At 37.3% G+C, this 19045-nt stretch overlaps 1 protein-coding gene across 2 annotated transcripts in view; it reads right to left on the bottom strand.

The window, feature by feature from the left end:
- Window positions 1-805: 805 nt before the first annotated feature.
- LOC126335060 (uridine 5'-monophosphate synthase) overlaps window positions 806-19045 on the bottom strand; it is an 89680-nt gene continuing 71440 nt past the window's right edge. For both annotated transcript variants that reach the window (XM_049997944.1, XM_049997943.1), the window contains exons 5-7: window positions 17879-18164; window positions 11413-11627; window positions 806-4759 (exon numbers count right to left, since the gene is read on the bottom strand). In XM_049997944.1, the coding sequence (XP_049853901.1) occupies window positions 4446-4759; window positions 11413-11627; window positions 17879-18164 (815 nt within the window). In that variant the 3' untranslated portion in view covers window positions 806-4445. The remainder of the gene's footprint in view (window positions 4760-11412; window positions 11628-17878; window positions 18165-19045) is intronic.

The following is a 19045-nucleotide window of genomic DNA, read 5'->3' on the forward strand; positions in this document are numbered from 1 at the left end:
GCTCTAGACAATAAACAAAGCCAAATAACTTAAAAGCAAACATGCATTCAGAAACCTGACAACATTATTAGCAATTTAATTAGCAGTAAAGTCACAACTACAAGGGTATTTTCCCTGAGCACACAGTAAGACTCTTCCCTTCTCTCAACATTTTGTGCCAAGGTTAGTCCACTGGACTCGCATTCGGGAGGACGATGGTTCAATCCCGTCTCTGGCCATCCTGATTTAGGTTTTCCGTGATTTCCCTAAATCACTTTAGGCAAATGCCGGGATGGTTTCTTTGAAAGGGCACGGCCGATTTCCTTCCCCATCCTTCCCTCACCCGAGCTTGCGCTCCGTCTCTAATGACCTCGTTGTTGGCGGTATGTTAAACACTAATCTCCTCCTCCTCCTCCCAGGTTAGTCAGCTGAATTACCAACACGCACATAACATATCTTCATCCCATTTAATTAGTTTCTCCTACTTGTTGACTGGCACTACATCTACATCAAATGTGAATGCTGCACAAACTCTTCATTTTCTTGTTCATGTACAGTGATATACTCGATACAAACATGTAAGCAAGAATGAAAACCAACCACCACTTAATCATTCACTTTTCTTCTGGGTAATGCTAACACTCTACATTTACTGGTGATCAGAAACTATCTATGTAAACACCTGTGCATGAAAATGATTTAAAACTGACTGTGTGGTGAATGTGCTCACAAATTGTAGGGAAATTTTCATGTCCTAGAGGTTCATCTCAATACTATTTATGGTCTTTGAAACTGGTTTACCTAACTAATTTATGTAACACTGGAAAAAATATACTGTATTTTTATTTTTTTATTCATAATTAAAATGGAATTTCAAAATATTACAATTTCAGGCACAATAGTACAGTCTTTCAGTACAAAGAGGTGTCTTAAAAAATACAGTTAGAAATTATTGCAACAATACCCAATATCAATTCCATACAGGAGCACACAACTGATATACTTACAATGAAACAATTTATGTTGTCCTTAAATTTAAGCAACTGTACGCTATTAGAAATACCTGAGCATTTATTCATTAAGTGCAACATTTTTCTGAAATTGTACAGCTTATTTTCAGGCATTACAGTTACTAAGGCATTACTAATGCAACATTTCCACTTTTCTTAAAGTATGAGCACTACAGGCAGTGATACTCTTAGGTCATTTCATTACACCTGTTAATATAAGCTCTTTAATCACAATGTATTTGAATATACATACACATTATGCGCTCAAAATACAAATGATTTTAAAATTTATGATGCAGTTACAATTTAATTTCATTGGCTGCATAATGTTATAGATCTGCACAATAAAGTCACGAGGTAAAAAAGACAGGTAATTTAAACTCTTTACTAAATATAATTTAATTTGTTTCGATCATTCAGAAAGTGCATTTTCAAAGTAATTAATTATTTCTACTCAAAATTTCGCTTTTCAATGCACTTGTAAATTAAAAACTTCAAAACAGCACGAGAAGAGAACCAATATGTGATTTGATTACAATGAGAGAACACTGCTGCACCTACATGTGATGTTACTTTTATCCCTTGTGCTCTCCCATTAACATTACAGTGGAACTGAGATGTTGGTCTGAGTGGATATGTGGAAACTAAGCTTAATATGATTACAAAATGACATGCAGCTAGTAGGACCATTGACAGTAAGTCGTCATACCCACAACCTATGAAGTAATATCGATGAGTGTCTTAACGAAAGATTTGCCACTTATACACCAATACCCTAACAACATCAAAACAATTAAGTCCACTGATGGAATGCTTGTGTTCTTAATATTTTGTTTTTAAGCATATTAAAATGCCACACACTTTTAAGACAATCTGTGTCAACCTCATGCACTGGCAGCAATGGGAATGCAGTTTTGTTTTTTTATCTGCCAATATGAGGACAATCTAGAGTTCAGATTTTCATCCATGTACCTTCAGTTTTCACTGGAAGTTTCCCTTTAACTGTTTGAAGAGTAAACTTAGTCCAAGTAGGAAACCTCACTAGGGAATAAGAATAAAAGAATTTCTTGTTCTAGGTAAATACAGTGTGCAACCACAGCATACCACCACATGCATTACTCTACTAACACAACAGAAAATGGGTATCTGAACGCAAATTATGTTTATAAAAATACTGCTTATGAAAATAGAATTTTTTTAACTATTCATAAAACCTATGTTTTCATTTTTCATACATGAAAGTGTATAAGAATGTTTGAAAATGGCCACAATTTATAAAAGAATACAATAAAAATCTTTCATTTAAACAACATAAAAATCTTTTATTTAAACAACACATATAAAAGATTTTTCCTTTTATTTGTCTGGTACATCTTTTCAAAACCGAGGAGGTTATCTTTACTTTGGTCTCCCTTATAAACCACAGCTGCCCTAACTACAGAAAAAAAAAATCTTTGTGGAATGTTAACTTGCAGACTACACAAGAATTAAAGTAAGTGCTACCACCTCGTAAATTTCTATACTTAATGAGCATCAAAATCCATCTCAAAACTTTAAAATACTAATCACTTGTGATGCAATGCAGATTTAAACAATGTGAGAAATGGATGATAAAAGGACAACATGAGCAAAAATCTAATACAGATATGAAACAATGAAAAATCCAGGATGGAATGCAACAATATTATGAAAAGGATAGTTGCTACTTACCACAGAACAGTGGAGCTGAGTCGCAGATAGGCACAACAGAAAGACCATCAGAAAGTGCGCTTTCAGTCTCAACAAGGCCTTCTCTCTCTCTCACACACACACACACACACACACACACACACACACACACACACACACACAGAGAGAGAGAGAGAGAGAGAGAGAGAGAGAGAGAGAGAGAGAGAGAGAGAGAGAGAGAGAGAGTTGCTGAGACCAGGCTCCTGCGTCATTCTCGCGTGTTATTTCCTCTACCCTCCCGTGCCACATAAACTTTTATCTCATCCTACCAACCCCTCTCCACCCCCACTCCTTTTCCTCTCTATTCCAATTTGCACCTACTTACTTCACTTAAGGGAGCCATGTGCATTTGCTTGTGTTGTCTATTTCTGACGAAGGCCTTGTTGGCCGAAAGCTCACTTTCTGACACTATTTTTGTTGTGCCTATCTGAGACTCAGTATGTCCGCTATATGTCTAGTAGCAACTATCATTTTCATATAATATTGTTGTAACACAGATATGACATTCATATGAGAAAATAAATATTTTATCTACAGGGATATATAATGGTCATGTTCGGATCAGATATTTGATTATAATGAGATTCTTGTGGCAAAAGATTAGCTTTACACAATTGCCAGCCAAAATAAGTTAATCACTTCATATGAATGTGAAAAATAACAAATATTTCTAGTGGGTGAAATATTCAATTGGTAATCATTAAAAATCTACAGCCCAATGACAATACGCTATTTGAATATTAACAGCTTATAAGTAATTCTGAGGTGAGAATACAAATACTCTTGAATTTGTGTGTAGTACAGATACAAAATGACACTGTGGACTTTACAATGAAAAAATATAAATAAAAAGTGTTGCAGTATACAGAGATGGTGGGCCCACAAATTTGTGTCCAAAAGAATGGCCCTGGTACAATTCTTTCCGAAACAACTTGATTCAGTAGTACTCAGTTTTTACATGACTAAGAAACTGCATACACATATGACACATGAGAGAAATGGAGATACCACTTCAACCTTGAGTAAGAAAATACTATGGTGCTCAAACCAACAGTTGACAGCAACCTTACCTTTCAGAATTTGGTGTTAGGAATTCTGTGCTATGTTACCAACAATGTTTGAAAGTCGGTCTGCCAGAACAAAGCAATCTAGCTATAGCTGTTTGTAGGGTATAGACCTAACAGGAATTTGATGAAAGAGGGGAGAAGAGTGGAACGGAAGAGAGGATGGTGACTATTTAAAAAAAGAGTGAAGGTAATGGTGAAGAAATCTAATTTGAAAGCATTAAGAGTGGTTATTAACTGTTCAATTAACTATACCTACAATAACAGCAATATATACGCATCAATCTTTTTCCAAAGCAAAAAATTAATATACAGAAATTTTGCATTTCTTATCACCACAGTATTTATGTTTATACATAGACAAAACTATAAAACAGACTTGAGACCTAACAGGTGTTTTCTTAACATATCTGATTAAAAAAAGAAGAGGAGCAAGGTTCATCTCATGGCACAACTGTTGCTTTTCAAATCATTGACTATGGATCTAATGGATGAATTGTTCAATTTTTAATCATTACAAAATCTTAAATCCAATGAGGGTGAACTATTTGAAAATAACAGAATATAATTAATTCTGAGGTGGGAATACAATATACTTCAATTAATACTTAAGGTTTTTACAAAAAATTGGAGATTGATAACACTGAGTGTTCCATTATGTCATTTATTCAGTTTGGCCACTTATTTTTATGCGTTGTTCATATGCATTCCACAGGCGTGAACGTATTTCAGCTGCAGAGGCCACTGGGTCATCACTGGCTGATATAGCTCTCCCAGCCACGACTACATCTGCACCTCTTACCAATACAATATCTTCTGGTGTTGTATATTGTTGCCCAAGGCCGTCTGTTGTTTTTCTTTGGCTTAGACTGACACCAGGTGACAACTGAACTAAGCCCGGTGACTGTAACAGGCGGGGACTCTGACAAACTATTCCACATACGAAATCTTCGTGTTTCAAACACATATCCAATGCATCTAAAATACAAAATCAAACATGAGAAAAAATAAGACATGTTTATGATTTTATGATTACTTGTTTCAAAATACACTTTAATGCTTCATTTATTATGAAAAACTCAACCATATTATTTAATGGTGTTATTACTCTGTATTTCCATGATTCATAACAACATTCCTATAGTGAGGCCATTTGAAGTGGCTGCCTTACTTCCTTTGTTGCTCTATTCAAGTTCATCCACGTCTCATTTTCCTTCAGCTTGAAACCCTTCCATATTCTCACTTTGCTTTTAATCACGGTTATTTCTAACATTTGGGATTCCGACACTCAGTTTTTTCTAAATGTCTTCTAACATCATCTATCCATTTGATAGTTCCTACAGGAAATAGTTGAATACCTGTTTGATTAATCTATTTCCACTCATTTTGTATAGGTGTCCAAGAAACATTCCCCTTTACAAGACTTCTAGTTTTTCCAGGTTACAGTTCGTAGCATAGCATTTACTAGCACAGAAACAATCCATTTCAACTGCAGTGTTGTGCCTTTTTTTGCATTCCAAGAGATGCACCTCTCATTGTACATATCTGTCAATCCATGATCTTTCCATCCGTAGCATTTGACCTCCAACAGCTACTTGTCATTTATTTAATATCATTTATCAATAATCAGTTGACAAAAATAATAAATATATGTACATAGTAACATTAAAATGAACAGATTCATTCTCACTGGTTTACACCTTTACCAACTGGTATCACTAAACGTTCATTTATTCACAATAACTGATTGTAATGGCTGTACATCAACTTTAATTTTAAAATGCCACCATAGTTGCATTAGGTACATCTTGCCATGTCAGACAATACGCTACTAGCTCCTTAGTGTAATATACTCATTTATTCTTCTACAAAACCTGTTGCCAACTCTGCCCTGCAAGTCATACCCCCTTCCCCCCCCCCTCTCCCCCACAACCAATTTTTGTACAAGACCTTTCCACAGAACCTGAATGTTTACTAGTCAGTGAGTAGTCACTGAAATGATTTACAACCTAAACAAAGGTGAAATAATGTGTCGCTCAGAGTTGACTAAAGTCACTAAAGAATGATATGTTGTACAAAAATGTAGCAGTTGTTCACAACAAAAGAAAAGTCAAGGGTAAAAAATAACAAATTAGCTGCAGAGTTTTCTGCTCAACAAACCCATTTAAGTAGCTGTTTCACAGATCACATCAAATTAATCTTTTTCTCAATAACAGTAGCTCAGAACTGTGTAGGTTATAAATGGCTAGCCGCCTCCTCCGTGGAAGACGGGGAGGGAAAAGAGAGCAGTATGAGAAAGAATCTACAATAAGCTCAATAGATTATGCTCCATACAATGGAAAAGTTAACGTGCAAGTCGCCAAAGTGGCATCAAATCGAAAGACTTGCACCTAGCGAATGGTCTACCCAACGGGAGGCCCCAGTCTCACAACATTTACATTATTTAAAATGGAGAAGGGGAACTGGTCAATATCCTAGCTTTATGAGGTGTTCTTGCCCTATTTGTGGCCTAAAATGAAGAAAGAGAGAGCCGCTGCATTGTCACTTCTCAGAAAAAAATTGTTTGTTCAGTCTACAGTTTTAGTTTCATTTTGTGCAATGCCTAATGGGTTTCAGTATATGGTGGCATCAGGGTACTTCATAATCAAAGGCACTAAAATATTTGGAAACATTTATAGTTTTTCTGTATGGCAGTCATAATTAAAGTATGATACAAAGTTCAATAAAATCTTCTCTGTCTACATGTTGAATAAAATACTTGATTCCTCAATAACTGTCTCTCCATCATCATCAAGAGTTAAAAATTACTGACTATCTGGGCTGGCATGGTGTTCTGCTTATACAGGGTGTATACACGGACAAAGGGTGGAAAAATCCTGGATTTCGTGGTTATAAATACACTTGTTCATGCTATGTGACAGTTACAATGTAAAATTTATCACTCCTTGGAATTATAAGGTTTTTTTTTTCCTCCCCCCACTGGCACAGAACTTCCCAGCACTTTAGGAAATGAAATCTCGGGGGAGGGGGCAGTGGGGGATCGCTTCTTGGAAAGCTCAGTGATGGGCAGTAACATGTGCACAACATTTTTTTGTATTATGAGAATACAAATACTACAAAACTGGAGAATAGAGACTATACAGCAGTGAAAGTTGAGGACGGCTCCTTTGATTTGTATGAAGCCAAGCATTGTGCTTGAAACCATACCAAAAATGGATGAACATGAAACGATAGCTGCTTACTACTATGGCTCGAAATGGACATTCTTATGAAACAGAACTAATCTAACCAATTAAATAAAAACTTTTATGAAAGCTACAATAAACAAAATATAAATTCCTTTCTGTATTTACTAACTGTCCACCACTCATGGTCTTGTGGTAGCATTCTTGCTTCTCGAGCACGGGGTCCCGGGTTCAATTCCTAGCGGAGTCACGGATCTTCACCTGCCCCAAGATGACAGTGTTGTGTCATCTTCATAATGATTATTCATCCCATTACAGTTGGAGGAAGACAACGGCAAACCACCTCCATTAAGACCTTGCCTCGTACGGGGTCTCGGATCTCCCGCATCGTTCTCTTACTCTCTGTCAAGAAGCATGGGACTTTATTTCCATTCCATTTCCTAACTAGGGAAAAGTGGGAAGAAGTTTACAACACTGCAGACACAAATGAAAAGTTTCTTGCTTTCAGTACCATCTTCTGCTATCACTTTAAACTATGACACTTGACAGAAAATGGAACTGCATACTGAATATGCAAAAACAAAACTTAAGACAAGACAGGTCTCAACTAGCAGAAAAAAAAACTTTACAACTGGTTATCACAACATATTAAGACAAAAAACTTAAGGAATTTTAAAATGGCTCTAAAAATGTATCTTTTAATTAAATTGTGTTATAGTGTCAATTAATATATACAATCAAACTGTATAGAAGCTAGTGAAGCTAGCTGCTTCTGAAATCTGGACGAGCTACTTAAGAATACTTTAGTCATTAACATAATCAGTGTAGGTGTATGTCATATAAATTGTAAATATTTTCTAATCTTTAAATTTGTGTCTTTTGGCCAAATGCAAAAGCCATATAAACTACACTCATGAAGATGCCACAAAAACTGTAAACATTACTCTACATTTTTAATTAATAAGATTAAGTGTTGTAGTAAAAATCCTGTTGCTTTTTAAACTAGAAAACTGTCCAGTCCTTCAGAAGAGCATGTGTATATGTATACATTTGCTCACAGTTTTATGTATATAAACTTACTTCTATTATAGCAGGTATAGAATTCATAATCATCACATTAATTCATGTTGTCTCACCACAACATTGTTGTTGTTGTTGTCTTCAGTCCAGAGACTGATTTGATGCAGCTCTCCATGCTACTCTATCCTGTGCAAGCCTCTTCATCTCTAAATAACTACTGCAACCTACATCCTACTGAATCTGCTTACAATATTCATCTCTTGGCCTCCCTCTATGATTTTTACCTTCCACACTTTCCTCCAATACTAAATTGGTGATCCTTTGATGCCTCAGAACGTGTCCTACCACCCGATCCCTTCTCCTAGTCAAGATGTGCCACAAATTCTTCACATCATCATCTCACAAAAATTGATTTGTCCAATATCAGTTTGTAACTATTACAAAGATGATGAAACATAGCAATAAAATAATCAAATATTCAATCACTCAGTGGAACACTGGTTGATTAATCTTTAGTTAAAACCTTATCACATGAGCTTTTAAATTAATTTACTGTTCACAAGTGAACCCTGTCAACAGAAGCAGCTGTTATTTAACACACTGCAGGAGTTTCAATGCATGCATGACTGAAGGAAGTTTCATTCATGTTTTCAACTGGAAAGTAACACACAGCATTGCTTTAAATGAAGCCTGCAGGCCGACTGATGTTTTGGATTAGGCCCAGACCTATAATTTCACTCCAACATATTATGGAGTATGAATCATATTCATGTAATAAGTGATGATTGATACACGTCATAAAGTATCTTCTGCCCAGCTTTGTCCAAAATATGAGATGTGTTCAGCTTTTCCATTATGTAACTGTTGGTGTAGAACGCCTTCTTCAGTGTTTTCTTTGAGCAATAAGTATGACAATATCATTTTAATTGAAACAACTGGGGATGGTTGGTGAATCATTGTAAATTAACTTGTCTTGTTTCACAGATTTTATTATGTTTACTGCATGACCTAGATTGAGTTTTAAGCCCATTTTCAAATACTTTACTGATTTCAAAGCTCATAACACAGAGATAAACATGATAAGGCAAGGAAAGACATCACAACTTCTTAATGCATCAATCCTCAACTTAATGTAAAAATACTTCAATGACTATTTTTGACAAATTACACATGGAATTACACAATTCAGCAATTACACTAACATGACTAAACATACTTATGAATAAAGTTATGCATCAGATGAGAACTTTTTATCTACTGATTGACCGAAGTCCACAGTTTTACTTCTATCATGTGAAATTACCTAAAAGAGGCAAATAACTGAAAGGGTTTGCTCATTTAATAAGAATTGTGGGGATATACACACCTGTTTTTAATTTCTAGAATCTCTAACTGGCTTAGTTTAACCCCTTCTTCTCAGTATGTAATTCTACTTCTATTATGATTTGTGGTTTTTGTTAAAGCAATGTTCCACAAAGGTTGAAATCAAGCTTCTTCAATCTCCAGCTTGTATGATGTTCTTTAAACGTGGTGCAGATTGACCTCCACATCTGTCCAGTGTAGCAAGATTGACACTCCTTGCATGTAATCTTATAAACCCCACATTTTGTGTTAATTTTTGCAGTGAACAAGCAACTAGCAGCTCCATCCCACCATGGGACCAATAATGCCAGATGACGTGAGAGGTCAGCACCACGTTTGAAACTGTCCATCCTGCATCCCTACAAGCATCAAGGCTCCATCTCCGCTTTCACTCAATGTCCAAAGGCCAGTATCTGTTAAAATTATTGCTTTTTTATTTTTATTTTTTTAAATGCTGTCCTTTTCTTTTATAACACAATGCTGATATAATGATGTTTGCCTTTTCAAACTGTATTTTATACTCTTTTTCTGGTTGATTTTTGGCCAAGACTGACGTCTCCAGTTCCCGATGTTTAATATGTCATGAGTGCTCTGCACAATGCTCAACATCAGTACCAATAGTTTGTTCTATGCACATGCAACCACATTCACAAAGGACACCATACATGCCAGGAACTGAACACCTAAGTTGTCTTTAATGAGGTATAACATATCTTGGAAGCAGGCCAAAACACCACTCTCTGTCTATATCTGTTCATCATGGAGTCTATCTTGCTAGTACCTGCAAGTACGGACAGAATGCAGCCAACTTGGCCTCTTCCACCAGTTCATGAGGGTCTCTTGCAATTTCTCCCTTGCTGTAACTGGTTTCTCCAAATATGAGCTTCAAATGCTGAAATTCACAGTAAATTACATATTTGGATGGACACTGTAATTGTGGTCAAGTTGACGAGGGATGTGGTGCTTCCATTCTTTGACGTTTTAGCTGAACAGTAGGGAGGATGCTAGCTTAGTCATTCATTATACAGGAAGACTATGCACATTGACCGGTACCTAAACAACAGTTTTCACCACCCTGTACATAAGAAAGCGGTCTTAAACAAGTTAGTACACAGGGCAAATATTATTTCTGACAATGACCATCTCAAGTCTGCATTTCAGCATCTGAAGTGCATATTCAGAGAAAATGGCTACAGCAACTGCAGAAGCTTTCGGGTGTCACCAATGAAAGAAACTCAAACAGGTGGAGGGGGCAAATCCAGATACATTGCATTCATACTGTGCAGCAGTTACTAGCAAGATAAGATGCATGCTGAATCGACATGTACTGAGACTGTGTCCTGGCCTGCCTCCAAGATAAGAGAGATGTTACTCCATGTTTATAGAGGTCTTTGAGCTCCTGGCGTATATGGTGTCTGCTGTGAATGTGGTAGCATTTACACTGATTTAACTATTTGCACTTTTGCTGAGTGTTGTGCAGAGCACTCACCTGATGGATGGACTTTATAAAGACTGATCTAGTGACCAGAGTATGGACAGTGGATGATGTTCCCCATGAACAGGTGTATTTGGACAGGACAAAGTGGAAGAGTCTCATTACCAGTACCCAGGAAACTGAAATTGTTAAATAATGATCTGGACGATGATTACGATGGACGATGATTACGATGGACGATGATTACGATGGACGATGATTACGATGGACGACGAATTGCCACCTTGGTACTATATCTTAGCTATATATGGAAATTATTTTAGAAATGTTTCCTAACAAGTATTTTAACAGTGAACTGTGAGGTTTTTGATTATAGGATAGCATGATGATGGTACCTGGTAACAAAATTTGTAATCATCTGACAAAATGAAAGTATGACTGTAGACTAAAGCAAATAAAAATAATTTCACTGTTTGGTTCCTGCTTTAACTGTGTGTTTGAAATATGTAATAATCACTTCTGTATTTGCTGTAATCAGTTTTGCCTTTCTAAATGAAGGCTACACAAGCAGCATATGGATGATAAGGGTAAGAATAGGGATACTAAGATGAACTGTGTCTCAAACTTACCAGATATATACTGCTGGGAAGCTAGATTTCCTTCAGAACTCATTTCCACAACTACAAAACATCCCCTTTTGCGTCCACCAATCTGAGATTTGAGACCATTTAGTATTCCATCACCCGGTAGTACATGGGCTGTCACTGCATCAGCCCATGATACTATGTGATGAGTTCCAGTGGAATACTGCAAGGTACTTATGTGACCTATGTCAGCAAATTTTCTGAAAATGGAGAGAGAGAAGCATTATTTTACCAGGAAGTGGGCTGGTTACACTAGCATAGGTTGAGTCCAGAATGATGGCAGAATGGGGGGGACATGCTGGAGAATAATTTTCAATCTCTGGAGTTCAGGGAAACTAGTGCTTTGTGGGGGCACCTGAACAGCTATATGGTAAAAAAAGGCACTCACATCTTCTGTATCATGTAATATCTCCGACTTCTTATTTTTGCACACATTTCCTTTTATCTTTACCTTGCTCCTTTGTGACACTAGGTGAGTCCCTTCTTAGCCGAGATTCTAAATACCTCCCCCCCCCCCCCACCTCCCAATTATTTTCCTTTTCCTCCTTTGATGGTGTAACGTATGGTTTCAAAAGCTATGAGAGTTGTTATTTATTTTTGTGTATATCTGTAGTACGTCCTGAAAGTAAATTGATGCCAGCACATAGATATCAACAGTTCTTTGTCATTTAAGAAATGTTTTAAACCAACGATGCAGGGGGGTCTCATCAAGAAACTTGGTATTCTTGTGTTCACATAACTGTACAGTTCCTTCTTAATGATCTTTTTCTGGCTCTAATAAAAGTAAGTTTTTAGTTAACTGCAAAGTAAACTACCACAGGACAACAAACATTAATAATGTGAAGCATGTGTAGTTCATAATTGAAGGCTTTGAAGCACAACTGTGCCAACATGTATATTAAAATACATATCTCTATAATGAACTGCAGAATTTAATTTATCAGTATTTTGAATATTTCTCACATGAATTTACATGATATTTAACATTTTTGGAATGACATTTATCAAATGGATAGGAGTTGTCTTGATGTTGCACCATGAATATCAGTCAGTTCTTTGTAACAGATATTTGGAAGTGTGGCTGCTATAGAGTGCAGCTGTTTTGGGTCTCCTGAAGGCTCAGTCCAGTCCCTCCAGCCTACCCATCCCATGTCATGTTTATGTCACAAGCAGAACTTTGAAGACGCCATATTAGATTTCGTCCTAATCACTCTAAGTCCATAATTGGTGGGTTTTATATTATAACTATGTCCTATGAATACATGCTTTTTAAAGCATCAACATATTGAAGATCTCTCAAAAAAGTGAAATTACTGGTACAATTTGTTGTTTTCTTCTTCTACTTTTTTGAGAACTGTGGTAGGGAAGGCAAATGGTCGACTTTGCTTTACTGGGAGAATTTTAGGAAAGTGGTTCACCTATGAAGGAGAATGCATGTAGAATGCAGGTGCAACCTATTCTTGAATACTGCTTGAGTGTTTGGGATCCATATCAGGTTGGACTGAAGAAAGACATTGAAGCAATTCACAGGCATGCTGCTAGATTTGTTACCAATAGGTTCAAACAACACTTAAGCGTTATGGAGATCTTTTGGGAACTCAAATGGAGGGAAGGCTATGATACCTTATTGGAAAAATATAGAGAACCAGCATTTGAAGCCAACTGCTGAAAGATTCTACTGCTGCAAACGTATATAGTGTGTAAGGACCATGAAGATAAACTAGGAGAAATCAGGGCTCATATGGAGGCATACAGACAGTTTTTTTCTCTTTGCTGTATTTGAGAGTGGAACAGGACAGGAAGCAACAAGGTACCCTCTGCCATGCACCATACGCTGCCTTGAGGAGTATCTACGTAGATGTAGACATAGAAATGGTTTACTTATCGAGAGGCTGCAATTGTGAGGTAAGTCCTCTCTGAATAAAAGCAAGTTCTCTATTTCCTTGTCTAAATTTCTTTCCAGGAATTTTTCAGATGACTACCAAACTGGTCTAGCATAAAAAGAGAACTCTTCTTCAGTGACTCACCTTTCTTCTCTCCCATACTCAGTTAACCAATAATTTCATACCAGTCTTGTCCATCCAACCCTTGTCAAATACAGGTGTGAACAATAACACCTGGTGGTATTTCAGAAGATTTTTCACTTTAAAATGATTAATGTATTAAGTTTAGTACAGTCAGAACTACATGAAAGGACAACAGTCTAATGCATTTTTTAATGTTCAATTGTTTTTACAATTACAGTTTTAGCACCTTTCATGGCAATAGTTCTGTTACTCAGTAGATCAAATGTCGGAGGAGTTTCGTCCATATTTGCCATTTGGCTTAGTTCCATACTGGTTTTCTTTAGATGTTGAATAATAGTGATGTAAAGATAATATTCTCTCTTCACACTCTTGTGGCATTTTATGAGATATTTTGGTTTTGGTTCGCAGGCTAAGACCATGACACTTCACAAACCTGTAGCACCAACAAACTCCACCCTTAAAGCCTGCTAAGTTCCTTTGTAGCACTAGCTCATGGGTGGGTATTTGATCATTTTTTGTATTAGTTCCAATGACATTTGGTCAGTGTCCTTTAATCCATTTCAATTTGTCACAATCTAGTTTTGGCCATTTTGTATTTAGTACTCTATTTGCACATTTATTATTCTTAATTTTTTTTCAGTTGTTGTTTTCTAGCTCACCAATGTTGAGTGCTTTTCTCTGTTGGTGGAGAGCCAAAATGCCATTCACAGCTGCTCTGTTTTCATGTTGTTCAGCATATGTTATTACTTTCAATTTATAGCCTGCGAGATATGAATACCTTTCATGTTTTTCCATTAGGAAACTAGCTACAAATAAAAATACTGCACTGTTACAGATAATATAAATCACTTTCAGTTCAAGTTCAATGACACCATAGACTGCAATCATACATGGTAGGCTAGACTGTGTTCTGGGTATGTCATGGCAATACAGGAGGGAGACAATGTTAGCAAGCTTGTGAATCCCCGCAACTTAGCTCATGTTCATCGCATCGGTGCACTGCTGCTGCCAGTCGAATCCAATGTTGCCAGGCAGATACAAGTTTCCAGCGGCATCAAATATATGGCCATTTTTAAGACTAGCGGGAATTTTAAACCAAATACTGGAAATGTTTCTATTAATTTTGAGTATAAGACTTTTGGACGCAATTTTTTGTAGAAAAAAGTACATCTTAAAAGTCCACAAAATATGGTTGTTCTTGGTATAATTTGTGATAAAATATCAATTAACGATGAACTGGCAATTCATGCCTTCAGGTGAACCACAAGATACAGAAACGTACGTATGGAAGTTTACTGCAGTATAGTTGATAAATCACTGACTGACTATAACAAGGTTTCTTTGTTCGCATCTTTCTGTTTCCAATTTTTTTTTCATATTTTAATATGAATGCAAATCGGACTACTGCTTGATGTCTCTAGTTTATTTCCAAATGTTCCTACTGATGAACCTACACTGAAGTGCCAAAGAACCTGATATAGGCATGCATATTCAAATATAGAGATATGCAAACAGGCAGAATACGGCACTGTGGTCAGTACGCCTATACAAGATGACAAGTGTCTGGCACATGTCAGATCGGTTACTGCTGCTACAATGGCAGGTTATCAAGATTTAAGAGAGTTTGAACGTGGTGGTATAGCTGACGCACAAGCGATTGGAAACAGCATCTCCGAGGTAGGGGTCAAGTGGGAATTTTCCCATACGACCATTTCATGAATGTGCCATGAATATCAGGGATTCAGTAAAACGACAAATCTCTGACATCACTGTGGATGGAAAACGATTCTGCAAGAACAGGACCAATGACAACAGAAGAGAATCTTCCTGACAACAGAAGAGAATCATTTAACATGACAGAATGCAACCCTTCTGTAAATTGCTGCAGATTTCAATTTTGGGCCATCAACGAGTGTCTGCATGCGAACCATTCAACGAAACATTATCAGTATGGGCTTTTGGAGCCGAAGGCCCACTTGTGTACCCTCGATGACTGCACAACATAAAGCTTTACGCCTGGCCTGGCCAATAACGAAATTGGACTGTTGACTGAGAACATGCTGCCTGGTTGGAGGAGTCTCATTTCAAATTGCATAGAGTAGATGGACATGTAGAGGTATGGAGATAAGCTCATGAATTAATGGACCCTGAATGTCAGCAGGGGACTGTTCAAGCTGACAGAGGCTCTGTAATGGTGTGGGGTGTGTGCAGTTGGAGTGAAATGGGACCCCTGGCACATCTAGATACGACTGACAGGTGACACATGCTTAAGTATTCCTGTCTGATCACCTGCATCCATTCATGTCCATTGGGCATTCTGATGGACTTGGGAAATTCCAGCAGGACAATGTGACACCCTAAATGTCCAGAATTGCTATAGAGTGGCTCCAGGGACACACTTTTGAGTTTAAACACTTCTGCTGGCCACCAAAATCTCCAGACATGAACATTATTGATTATATCTGGGATGCCTTGCAATGTGCTGTTCAGAAGAGATTTCAACCCCTCACCCCCTCGTACTATTATGAATTTATGGACAGCCATGCAGGATTCATGGTGTCAATTCCCTCCAGCACTACTTTAGACATTAGTCAAGTCCATGCCATGTCTTTCGCGGCATTCCTGCATGATCACAGGGGCCCTACACAGTATTAGGCAGGTATATCAGTTTCTTTGGCTCTTCAGTGTATAAACAAATTAACAGGTATTTTGCACAAATCCATATAAATCCTGTAGAATTACATGACATAATCAATGCTACTATTTACAGAAAAAATGTAGGTAATGATATGTAAATCCTGCAAGCTTCCAGCATCCACACAGCCACAAACATGCACGTTCCCATTGAATGGTGCAATGCCTCATGTCTATTCCATTACCCAAATCAGCCTTTCAGACAACTACAAACCATCAAACAAATTGCTTCTAGCAATGGCTGCAGCTCTGTTCATATTGATAATACTCTAAGAAAAAAAATGAATAAATTTACATCACTTCTGCACACTCACCAACAGCAGTCACTAAGCCTGGTGCAAAATTCTATTTATTGGCAACATTTCAGACAATCTCATAAAAAAGTTAGTCTTGCAAATACAGTCCTGCATTTCATAGCACAAATGACACACAAAAAAAAATTATTCAAAGAAAAATTGCAACCCCTGGCAGACTGGTGAATATAATATAACTTGCAAGCAGTATGAAAAAGTGTATATTGGTCAGTCGGGCAGAGCTGTGGCAATTGGGCTATGTGAACATGAGATACGCTGGCAATTAAGGAAGTCAGATTTAGCCTTTGCTGGTCATTGTTTTTAGCAGAAAGCCAGTCATATGATATAGAATGTGAAGTTCTACATTCTGTGACGAAAAGTAGAAACATGACCTTGCTGGATATCAACAAACACAATGCCAGCCTAGTGTTGAATGATTAGACTCAATTTCCATTTTCCCCCTTGTTAAATTAAGCTTTTGTTACAAATACTACATTCAAACTGTAAATTCACCTTATTTCTCATCATTTATTTCTTTTAATTAATATTAATTAGAGGGCCAAAGGTAAGAACAAATTTATGGCTACTGTGTCTCTTTTTTAATGTGGGTAAGAAGTAATAATAACAAGTATTAAAATCTTGACTGTCAATTTGGAGAAAGGTGATGACATCAGGCTCTGGGTGTGGTAAGTCTACTTCCTTTAGATTTTCATGGATTTATTTACCTCTCAATTTCAATCACTCCTTGGACCAGCATTTTGTTTTCTTTTTCTGCTTTCTATACAGTGCTAACACCTATGCAATAAACGCTTTGTCTGCATTGGTAGCTATTCACTAGTGTCAAAGAACCTCGCTACATGACTGCACTGTGTGCCAGCTGCTTCTAGAGTGAGGTCAAATTTGACAAACTTGATTCGTACATCTATGACTTGTTTGATGGGCTTGTGGATACAAAACAGTTAGAGAGATTTGATTATTACCAAGGGCCTACAAGGACAACATTAGACTAACAATTTACAAAATTATTCCCATGTATCTGTGATTACCCAATGGTTGGTTCAAATGGCTCTGAGCACTATGGGACTTAACATCTGTGGTCATCAGTCCCCTAGTACTTAGAACTACTTAAACCTAACTAACCTAAGGACATCACACACATCCATGCCCGAGGCAGGATTCGAACCTGCGACCATAGCGATCACGCGGTTCCGGACTGAAGCGCCTAGAACCGCACGGCCACACCGGCCGGCTGATTAACCAATGGCAAGAGATTTTAATCTATGGTACAACAATAGTGCCACACAAATGTAACTCGCAGTTATTTGCAGACTATAGATATGCAACTTGTCTTTTCCATCAAAAACTTTCCATTCAGTCCTTTAAATGATAGTAACAACAAACTCCGTGACACACTATATGTAAAGTTTTCATCATTACCTGTCCTCCAAAATGAGGAAATTATGCTCTTTAGCAAGTGTTGTTAATTCCTGTACAAAACTCTTGCTAAAATCTTCAATAATATCACAGTGTATTTTCAAGAGACATATGTGTTCAGCTACAGCTCTGGTCAAAGTTAACAAGTCTGCAGTTTTTGGCATATCTGCAGCTAAGCATAAGTTGCTCTTCTTCTTCGTCATTACAGCAAAAAGTTCTGCAGCTACAGAATTGCCAGCATAGGAAGCACGTTGTGCAAATGACATCGTTAGGCGGTTTGACTGCTCATCTAAAAATGAAAGGAGTCACGATTAGCATTGTGTGCCAACCCATGTCTATCACACAAATATTTCATTAAACACTGGAGAATTATACGATAATGGTAAGTAACACAAATGTAGCATGGTATAAAATGCAAAGCAGAAACACACGAGAAGAGCAGACTTTTTGCTGCAAAAGTGGTTTTCAATGCAGTATCATAGGAATACTCAGTAGTCAAACATGACCCGTCCATTAGCTCCTGCAATATCCCTCATATTTCACAAAAATGTTTAAATATTTAATGATATAATTAGAACATTTATAATCTCTGACATGTTCTTCATTTGCAAATACATTTATTGTTCCGTCAGTCTCCCTTATACGCATTGAATTTATACCATCCCATCCTCATTTGGGATTTCAACAGTTTTTCTTGACCACTAAGGCAAATGACAAGATAGTTTCCTGGTTATGACCATGGTCTACCACATGTCCTATCCTCAAGGACAGCCTGTACTAGCTTCATAAAGCTTGTTGTGTATGCTGTAGCCTGTACCTATATTTTGATTTGTGTTGTATTATCTTGACAAATAATATCACTGTGAGTTAATTCTTGGTTGAATAAAAATAAACGAACAAAGTTAATCAGTGAGTGATGACAATTACCAACTTGTTTCACTGCTGACGACATTTCGCAAAATTTTGAGAAAGTGATGTACTCTTGATTTTGGTGTGTTCACAGATCTGCTGATAATGTGGTTCGCACTCATACGCCAGCAAATAACAACCAGTCGGCACGCTGCAACAAACTGTGGGGGGGAGGGGGGGGAGGGGGAAGCGTTGGGGTGGGGTAGCGGACGGATGCAGGAATATGAACTATGACTGTCTAGCGCCTGACGTGCAACTATG

This window comes from Schistocerca gregaria, chromosome 2 (assembly GCF_023897955.1).
Source record: "Schistocerca gregaria isolate iqSchGreg1 chromosome 2, iqSchGreg1.2, whole genome shotgun sequence".
Classification (NCBI taxonomy): domain Eukaryota; kingdom Metazoa; phylum Arthropoda; class Insecta; order Orthoptera; family Acrididae; genus Schistocerca; species Schistocerca gregaria.